At 41.3% G+C, this 10680-nt stretch overlaps 1 protein-coding gene across 1 annotated transcript; it reads left to right on the plus strand.

The window, feature by feature from the left end:
- Positions 1–212: 212 nt before the first annotated feature.
- On the plus strand, positions 213–6939 carry si:ch211-232m10.6 (uncharacterized protein LOC572203 homolog). Its single transcript, XM_042507129.1, has 7 exons — positions 213–408; positions 2671–2865; positions 3419–3478; positions 3656–3814; positions 5201–5312; positions 6354–6613; positions 6791–6939. Exons 1-7 carry the CDS (start codon positions 213–215, stop codon positions 6937–6939), a joined length of 1131 nt encoding a protein of 376 aa, XP_042363063.1.
- The last annotated feature ends 3741 nt before the right edge of the window (positions 6940–10680 follow it).

Raw genomic sequence — 10680 nt, forward strand, 5'->3', positions numbered from 1 at the left:
TCTCTCAACTTTCTCTCTCTTTCTACCATCCTCCATGAATCTACAACGCCTCATCTTGTCACGGAAACACCCTTGCTCCTCTCATCCTGATTGGTCGTCAGAGCCCGTCATGCTGCCGCAGCCACGTTTGAACCAGGATCGACCCTCACAGTGAAGCCGAACGACACTCTTTGGTCATTTCTCTCTGAGTTTCCTCAAACCGAGAAGCAACGATGTTGGAGAACATGTCCAGGCGCAACCGCTCCCTGCTGTCACTCTCCCTCACCTCGCTGGCCCTCACCCTGTCCGTCTCGGCTTTCTGCACCTCCTATTGGTGCGAGGGGACGCACAAGGTGGTGAAGCCGCTCTGCCTCTCACCGGTCAAGCTGAAAAACTGCGGCCAGAACAACAGCCAGCCGTACACCACAGGTGAGGCTGGGAAAAAACGCACATTATGATGTCAGTGTCTCTTTGTCCAAACACATGAAATAATGAACCAGAAATTGAGAAAACACAACCATTTATTTGTTGATTTGGCCCCTGAATTTTATCATTTGATTGAATGGGTGTTGTCAGTGTATGCGGTTTAGGTTAAGGCTGATTTATAGTTGTACACAGGGTCGACACACTGGTGCTGCTCTGTCAGCAGCTGGACGTCCATACAGATTTGTGCAAAACTTAAGCGATATTTTTGAAATTTCGATAAAACATTGCGAGATGACTGTGTTTTGACTGAGTGATCTTACACGACTTTCCTATTCCAATAACCATAGCAATGGATGCCACTCAATAAAGTCAATTGAATACCAGCAGAATTTATTTTTCTCGTATAAGAGTTGAGAAGATCTCGGTCTCTTCCTCCGTCCACACATACAGAGTCATGTGTTGTAGAATGTCATGTGACTTTGTTTTACTTTTTCTTCTTCTTTGGGTTTAGTCGCGATTGGCATCCAAAAAGTCGCATTACCGCCACTCGGTGTTACACGTCGTATGAGTTATAAAAGCAAAAAAAGTGTTTCCATTGCAAATATGGCACTTTCGTATCGCCTGAAATACCACCTCATGCAAGCGTAAAAACTTTGTTACGATAAACACGAGTTGACGAAAAAAACTGAGGTGTTTCCGTGAGGTGTATTTTGTATTTGCAATTTCAATTTGTGCATTTTGAGGGTTAATGAAAGCCCGCCTGGTGACCTTCTGCATCTACGTATGAAGTTTTAGGTATCCTACTGCGTCAGCTGTTTATGCTCCGGGATGACGTTACCGTGATGTCAACAAATGCACATGGTGGGATGACACAGGATGTCATTATGTTTGCACAGCAGCACATGGCAACCAGCACGACCGTCACAATGGTTATGATCGGGCAAAAAGTCACAGATGGTTAGATTTAGGCAAAAGAGACACATTATAAGGTGTAGAAAAAAAAACACACACATGCAGGAAGCGAACTCTGCACCCCCACATGATAGTAAGTTGTTTGTGGGACTTGTCCAAACTCGCCCGCTCACCTGTCCTCCCGTTTCTTATTTTAGGTTGTTAGCAGCAGCATTATTACCTGACGCTCTCCTTAAGTGTTTCATATGCATCTGAACTCCCTCCAGAAAAAAATTGCTTACGTCGGTAGCTGGTTTTGGTTGGTTTCAGCTGGTTGAAGATGGTCTTACATGGTCCTGACCCAGGTCTTGCAATTTTTTTTTGTTTCCAAAGATATCTGGGTGGGGAGGGGGGGGGCTTTGGCCCAGTCTTTGTACATGGGGCGCCCGCTCTACCAGGTGAGCTGCTGGGCACCACAGTTCTAACTGGTCTTTGATGGTTTAGCTGGGTGGGCCAGTAGCCAGACATGCTGGTTTGACCAGCCTTTCAAGCTGCGCACTTTTATCTTTATGCATATCCCAGGACAGAAGAAATAACTGATTTATGCCCTTTGCTTTCTCATGACACTGTCGCCTGTCCACACTCAAGGACATTATTTAGGTTTCAGTTTTACAGAAACTTTAATGGGTAATAATGGATAACTCCAGCCATCACAAACTGGTATGGTACTTTTAAAAATTATGCAAAAACACACCTCAAACAATCTGCTGAACCAGCTTAACCATCTTAAGGTGGTCAAGCTTTTTTTGGGTGGTTCGGTCCAGCCACATTTTCAAATGATACCACCTGTGTTGCATGTGCATTGCATATGTCCTCATCTCCTCCCAGTATGTGACACTTTTCTGTCACATGCACATCAAAAGTGTTGAGATTCCACTCCTAAGCGCATCAGCATGTTTACAATGTAACTATCGATGTTTCCAGAAATAGTAAACACTAATCTACAGTGGGATTTTATGGAAATATTTTCCTTGCACCTCATAATCAAGTATTTTACACTTGACTTTAGCGTCAGAGATTCACATAATCCCGGCTTTGTTGCTAATCTCAGAACTTTGTATCTGCAACTGCATGTTATCTGGATTCGCTGACCCTCTGTCCTCTCCCGCCTCTAAGCCTATTTGTTTCCATGTAGAATTCAATTTTCACTGTCACAGAAAATGACAGATTACCTAAAGAACAGTGTTTCAGGGCTGGATTGAGTTACACGCTGTGACCCTTTGTAGGATTTATGTCACAGTTTCTTGGATCTTTGATGTTTCCACCTCGTGCACGTCTGGATACATTTGACCCCCATTTCTTTTCTCCATCCAGAGGCCCCAACCCCGGACCCGAGGAACCCGCCCTCCAATGTGACGCTCTCACCGCTGCAGAGGGAGGAGCTGGCCAGGATCAAGAGGAAGCAGCTGGCCAACGCCGTCCACTACATCTGGGAGACGGGCGAGGACAAGTACATGCTGCGTTACTTCCACACCGGCTTCTGGCTCTCCTGTGAGAAGCACAATGAAGGTCAGTGACGGGAGCAGAAAACAGTTAAAAAGGAGCCCAGCAGGGTCAAACAACAAATGTTCACTGTTGGAAGCACCTGCATGGTACCAGTCCAGTTCGGTACTTGATGTATTTTTATTCATTTTGAGGTTTTTAGCAATAAAAGTTATGGGATTAGAGGAATAAAACTTGTTAGCAGCTACAGCAGCTACAAAAGCAGCAGCTTGCGATAGCAGCTACAAAAGAAATTATTCAAAAAATTAATAAAATATTAAAATTTAATCAAAAATTTAACAAGAAAAAGCCAGTTTTTTAAAATAAATTTTAGCCCTTTTTTAGGTCATTTGGGGTGGGGGGGGGTTCTGTTTACTTTTCTTTTTTGCTTATTTTCAAAAATTTTCTTGTAACTTTTTTACCAATTACAAATTTTTGACCATATCTTGTTATGTTGCTTATCGCCTTTTCCCCGTGTTTTTGAAAGAAGTCAAAACAGCTGCCCAGGTTTCAAAGGGTTAATGGCCTGATCACATCTCATGATGTTGACATATGAGCTCTGTTGTGTTTGCTCTTTCAGGTGATGATCAGGAGGAAAAGTGCCGCAGCTTCATTGAGCTGACGCCAGGAGAGACGCAAGGTCGGACACAAAAAACACAGAAAATATAACCTGTAATACATTTAAAATTTCCATCTTCACCACTGACATCTGATCAACAACACATATTTATTATGTGATTAAATTACTGAGCGGTAAATCCTCGCTCTTGTTGGTTTGTCACACAAACTCTGTTCTTCTCCTCGTGTTTGCCTCCAGGCGTCCTCTGGCTGTCGGTCATCAGTGAGTTCACGTACATCGGCCTCCTGGCCATGGGTTTCCTGCTGATGTGTGTTGAAGTGATTTGCCTCTGTGCCAAGAGGGAGATGAACGCCCTCAAAATCAACGCCTTCGCCGCTATGTGCACTGTCCTCTCAGGTGAATGGGAAGAGGGGGAGGGCACTCTCTGTGAAGGTGTTAAGAGAAAAGGCAGCGACTAGAGCCACCTGCTGTGTCGCCGTACGTCATTGTGTCTCGGCCAAAAAGGTGCATATAAACAAACTAAACCGACAGCCAACCAACACGTATGTTCTGCACCTGCATGAGAGGAATTAAGTCTCTGTACCAGCAGACGGCAGCCGTCTGTAATCGTCATTCAAAACAAACTGGAAGACTGTCTTAATATTAGTTAACCAGTTAGCACATAAATAACAAATTGAAATGTTGAAAGAACATATCTACCGTGCGCCAGACAACATAAACTATCAGGAAACGTTTCTGCTAAAGAACTCAATAGATAAAGAAAAAAAATCTCATTTTACTTAACAGGTTTGTTTCAATCTCACTCCCTCTTGACTTTAGTTGTTTACTTTCCTCACTTATGTTTTTCTTCTTGCACGCTGAGCTGAAATGCCAATCAGTGATTCAAATCACCTAGCGCAGACGAGAGCCAATGATGCGGGAAAAATCACAGCGACTAGGGCAGACGTTCTCCACGGCCTGACACTGACTAACGTCCATCCGTCGGCTTGGCGCGTCAGGACCTTTCAGCTGCAGGAACCCTGCTGTCACAGATGGTTCTAAATATAACCCTTTATGTTTCCTTAATGTTCTTTTCTGTAGGTAGGACTCTTTGAAAGGGTTCCAGTGGGAACCTTTATAAAAGTTTCTACCAGGAAACAAACAGGGTTTTTCTGTCACAGAGGAGTCCAAACTTTTTTGAATTGGGGACAGATTAGACAACGCATCACATTCTCATCCCAACTCGTCACATGGTGTCGCTCCATCAGTGACCTTCTGCGTCTGCTTATGACGTTTTAGGTATGCTTCTGCGTCAGCTGTTTTCACTACGGGACACCGTTACCGTGATGCCAACAAATGCACATGGTGGGATGACACAGCACAGTCCTCATTTTTACACAAAAAGACAAAAATATATTCTTTCCACTGCTCCTGAAAGCCGTGGCACTCGCTTTAGATGCTTCTTTTCTCGTTTCTTTGCTTGTTTATTTTCTCCTCATCATCTTATCGCCTGTATAGTTCCTGCTTAATGTATGTCTGCGAACTGTATGATAGTCCTGCCACGAGCAGAAAAAAAACACAGCAAATACAAAGTCTTGCTTAATTAACCAATATTGTGCGGTAGGTCACATGGAGTATATTTTTAAAGACAAACTGTGGGCCGTTTACAGTGTTTGGACATGCTTGTCCTATTAGGACAAGTCTAAGAATCCTACATGGTTCCAGTTAGCACCTTTATTTCTTAGAGTGTACCTGTGTCATTTTCTCTTTTTAACTCTGTATCTGTCTCTCCGTCCCCTGCAGGTATGATGGGGATGGTGGCACACATGATGTACACCACAGTGTTTCAGATGACCGTGAGCATCGGGCCCAAAGACTGGCGGCCACAGACCTGGGACTACGGGTGGTCTTTTGCGTAAGTAACACTTTTGACAACCAACGTTTAGAAGATTTCATAGTAAGAGCGACTTATTTTAAAGCTTTAGCTGCAAGTAGTGGATTTACGGGCCGTCTACTGACTAATTGTTTCAGCTTCTTGTTTATTTTCATATTTTTGGTTTGTGCACAAAAATCTTAATTTGTCATTAACTAATAAAAGTAGTGAAGTAAAAAGTATAGTATTTACCTCTGAAGTATAGTGGAATAGAAGTATAAAGTGACAAGATTAAAAACAATAGTAATGCAAAAGTTACCACAGATATGTACTTAAGTATAGTGCTTGAGTAAAAGTACTTAGTTACATTCCAGCTCTGGTCAGCAGAGAGACACACAGTAACTGGAGTTACAGTAACTGGGATCTGTGCACCGATCTAGTCATTATAATATACTCTAAAACATCATCGAAATTAAATGATATTCATTTTATTCATTCATTTTTGTGCTGTGCTACAATTTGTTGCCTGTGAAAATCTGTTTTTCACTTATCTTGGTAAGAGTGTTCTTGACCACTCGTAAAAATAATAATCATTTTTTAAAAAAACATTGGTGAATCCCAAAAATCAGTGGGTATTAACAAACTGAGAAGAAATTGTGGATATGTACAAAAATAAAAGAAAATTTGTTTGTGTATTGTTTCTTTCATGAGCGCCATTGTTTTGTTCATCAGGACATTTACATGATTTTCTCTGCTAGCAGAAGTTATGTTTGAACAGGGTTTGAATCTGATGTGTTTGAAAGTGGGAAAAAAACCAAAAACATAATCATGATTCCTTGAAAAGTAATATGAAAGTTTTAAAATGTTGTCAATTAAAATGTGCTGGCACACTGGATGATACAGCCACCAGCCCTCAGAGTAGTGACCAAACTTCTTGCACCAAAAGTTTTGCAGTGAAACGTGGATGAAATTTGCTGTGCCGCTCGTGGTGTGACGTGTCTTCAAACAGAAAGTGCATCACCCTTTGGTCTGACGAAAGAGCTCAATATATGTGTCCAAACTCTGTCCTCTCTCTCTCACCAGCATGGCGTGGCTGTCGTTCAGCTGCTGCATGGCGGCCGCCGTAGCCACGCTCAACTCCTACACCAAGACCATCATCGAGATGAAGCACCGCGCCCGGGTGAGGCTGGAGGAGGCTCGCGCTGCCGCCCGCGCCCCCTCCTATGAGGAGGTCGTTCGATCCGGCGGCGGAGGGGTTTACTCCGTCAGTCAGCTGATTCAGATCGGCCAGCAGGGGGCGCTCATGGACCCTCTGTGGCCCAGAGGAGTGGGACCAGCTGTGGGTCCTCTGGCGTGTGGCGCCGGGGGAGCGCTGCTTGTTGGTGGAGGAGGAATCGGAGTTGGAGGGATGGGAATGGGAGCAGTGGGAGGAGTTGGGGGAATGGGCATGGTTGGAGGGAATGGGGTTGGAATGGGAGCCGCAGCAGGAGTTGGGGGAATGGGTTTGGGAACAATGGGAGCGCTGGGCGGAGTGGGAGGATGTGGGGTGGACCCTCATGGTATGGTGGTGGTGGAGGGCTGTGGTGCTGAAGGATGTGAAGACTGTGAGCGGGAGATGGATGAGATAGATTACGCTCTGCAGGACGACAGAGAGGACTCACTCTGCTGAGACTTTTTTTGGGGGACGGAGTATTTTTACAAACATCATGTACACTTGAACTCGCTGTTTTTTTTTGTATATATGCAGTTTCAAATGATACTTGTAGAACTTCTACACTTTTCTGAACTTACACAAAGATCATTTCAAGCTGTGTCTTTTGATTTCTGGATCACAATGGGGCAAAAAGACTTCAAAACAAACGCACAGCTCCAGTGTTGGTTTATCATGTTGTTACAGCTAATGAGGAAGCAGAAAATCGCCAACATGCACATCCACAAGACAGAGCAACATTACCATCCCACTGCAGTCAGCTCGGCAAGACGCCTGCCAAACTGCAGACCACTGTTAGAGACCAACAAATAATAAAACTGGTTGGGATTTAGTGAGTCTTGGCAATTTCTTTAGCAACTGTTTCGGCAGTAAACAGAAGTGTTTTGTAGTGACACATTGCTGTTTTGTTTTACTTTCTACAAAACGCAGTTGGGTTTTTTTTTTGTATTTTTTTTACCAAGACGTGCTGGGATTATAAAGTGTCCAAAAAGTATATAAAATGTTAAAATTATTATTCCCATTTTTAAAAACAGTACATTGTAAACTATATTCAAATATATTAGACCAGATGGCAATAAAGCAGTAATGTGTGGCCATGCAAATAGAGGGCTATAAGTGTCTGCTATAATTTCATATTCTGTTGAAATCCTCTGAATACTTGTACATTTTGAGGTATATATTTTTTTGCGTCTTTGACTGGCTATTCTATGTTTCGTAAGAAATTTGCAAAGAACATCAAAAAAATAGAACCGAATTCGGTCTTGTGACCGCACATGCACCAACAATTAGCCTCCAGGGTTGTTGTACAATATCAGTTTTTGCTACACACCAATCAGTATTACCCAAAACAGAAAGACAAACCTCAGTCTTCTTTGCTCGTGTAAATGCAGCCTTACAGTGATTTCTTCAGGGATTGCATTTCATGAGACGTGTGAGAGGATGTGAGACTGATGTTATTTATATTTTGTTGTTGTTTGTTTGTCATAATTTATGTCTGCACGAATGGCTGAAAATCCCTTCCACTAAAAGATGAGCAATAAAAACAACCCACATTAACTAATTTACGGGACATTTCTTGCCAGGTTGCTTATTATGTCGTTATTTTTTCCAATGTTTTTGAAAGAAATCAAGTTTCAGAGGCTTAAATGCTCATTAATGGCGTCTAAATGCACAACAAGGCAACTGATATCGATTCCAGTGTTAAAGGGTTAAATATCTGTTCCTAACCATTTTAAGACTCTTTATGATGATCAATACAAAAAAATCAAACATGATTTGTTTAATCTGAATCCTAAATACCTGGTTTGCATAGGACCTGTGTTTTTTATGTTTCCTGATGTTTAAAGAAGAAAAGCGAGAATAAAAGATTACAGCAACAGAGAGGTTTGGACATTAAGACAGATGCTTTCAAATGCTGGACAGAAGATTATGTCAATAATCTCCCCAGTCAGGGGAATAAGACTGAGAGAGAGAGAGATTGACATAATGAAGGCAGTGAGTCAGAGATAAACTGGTGCGTCAGGTCACTGAGCAGTGTGTTGAAAGTAATTAAACATGTAAATTAAGTGTGAATTATACAACAGTTTATGTAAGATGAGCTTCTCACAATACTCATCACTGAGTTTATTTAGTACAAACAACACAACCCATGGAACAAGAAGGGGTTTCATTTATTTATGTAGTGTGCATCTATAACTGTGTTTGAATTTGCAAATAACACATCTATTCCCTCACTTTATTTTACAAAATTCTGAAGATGTTGCAGGCTCCATGTGCAAGAAAAATAAGCGTTATCTAATTTGTATAATTTTAAGTTATACATTTAAGTGGTTGGAGGATCTATTTGCTCAAAGCAAATCAAGAAATATGTATTTGTATCCTTGAAATGGGACTTATTATGCTTTTCTTTATTGTCTATATATAGGCTAATTCTACATTGTCCAATGTTCATATTAAATGTTTCAAATAATGACGTTAAAGTAAAGTTGACTTTGACTTTTGACTAAACGGATGTAAAAGCAATCCCCGTTGGTAAAAACCTAAGGCTTCAGATAGTTTTGAATATTATGTTTTGAACAATTTTTGCTACTTTTTCGACAAACTGATATCAGCTTGCGACAGATTTCTATGGTCATCTGCTTCATGCACGCTATCTCAAATATTTACATTACATAGCTTATACTGCTACATGATGCTACACACAGACATCAGGGGAACATGTTGCTGATTATCTTCAAATTTTAGATCAGATTCCTCATGTCCATTTAGCTTTTATTGGTGATTTTTAACAAGTGAAAGTGCCGGCATAGACAGTCATTCTTCGGCGCCAAGCACATTGCTACATGCTAACGTGCTGGAAATGTGACCTTGGTTGCCAATGTTTTACAATTCTCAACGATTTTGAGTTGATATTCCTGTTGGAGCATGTCCAGTCATGTGAAGAAGCTTTTGTTAGTGATTTTTCACTTAAGAAAGGGCTCTTACGCAATCATTTCCTGGCTGCAAGCACACTGCTACATGTAGCTACATGCTAACATTAGGGAAAGATGTTGGTAGTGGATGTCATTAAGTTCCTGATTTCTAATTATATTCCTAGTAGAACATGTCTGGTTGTGCCGGTTCATTCAGTATTTATCATACATTATAAAAAGAAAAACATATCCAATAACTTAACTGATTCATGCCCTTTGCTTCCCGTGCTTTAATACTACTTGATCATTCAGTACAGTGGATAAACCAGCTACAGTGACCATCACAAGCCGGTCAAACAAGTTGGTCAACCAGTTAAACCATCTTAAAATGATCAATCTGTTTTTTTCAGCAGGGTATAAAAGGTGCTTTGAAATTCATTTGGTGTCATAATAAAATAAGCGGCATGCGTGTTGTGTATTTTAAAAACCACAGCAGAAAGTGGAGCAAGAAAGTAATCTAGGTCTTCTCATTATGAAACAATATTAATCTTTATATAGGGACTATTTTCTGTGATTGTCTTGAATAAAACAGGCCAGCTGTGCACATCTGGAGAGTTTGGGAGGAGCCAAAGATTGAGCTCTTATTCCTAGAACCACAACACTAAAATATTTCAACGAAGTATATTTAGGAAAAAAAACAAGAAATAACACTTATTGCAGGGCATTTTCAGATCTTAGAGTACCATATTATGTTTGCAGCAACATTTATTTATAAAAAAGAGTGTCCTGGTTACTCTGGATAATCCACAGACTTCACTGTAAACAGGCAAAAATTGCTCCCAATCAGAGCTGTGGAGTATGTGGATTATCCGTTAGACAACAGTTTTTAAATGTAATTCCTCTGTTGTTAGAGATTAACCTGTGACAGACATCAATCTTTCGTTGTGTAAACAGGTCAGAAAGTGGGTTGAGCACATGTAGACCAACATCATTCACACCTGTGAGAGGTACTGGGATGTAAGGAGGGCAGAGTTTATAGACCACAGAAATGCTAAATGGTCTAGATTTAGCTCAGTGGCCAGAAGATAAAGTTGGCGTTTTATGTTTCTGTAAAGAACAAACATGTTACATTTTGTGAGTGTTTTGTAGTGACTCATCACTTTGTATTCATCAGCTTTTTAGGGCTCCAAAGGGGTTTTCTGGAGTAGCCAAAAGTGTTTCTCCAATGGCTTTTCGTCCCCAAATTTAGGTGATTTGTAGCGACCACTCTGTGTTTTTCCAGAGGCTT

This window comes from Plectropomus leopardus, chromosome 18 (genome assembly GCF_008729295.1).
Source record: "Plectropomus leopardus isolate mb chromosome 18, YSFRI_Pleo_2.0, whole genome shotgun sequence".
Classification (NCBI taxonomy): domain Eukaryota; kingdom Metazoa; phylum Chordata; class Actinopteri; order Perciformes; family Serranidae; genus Plectropomus; species Plectropomus leopardus.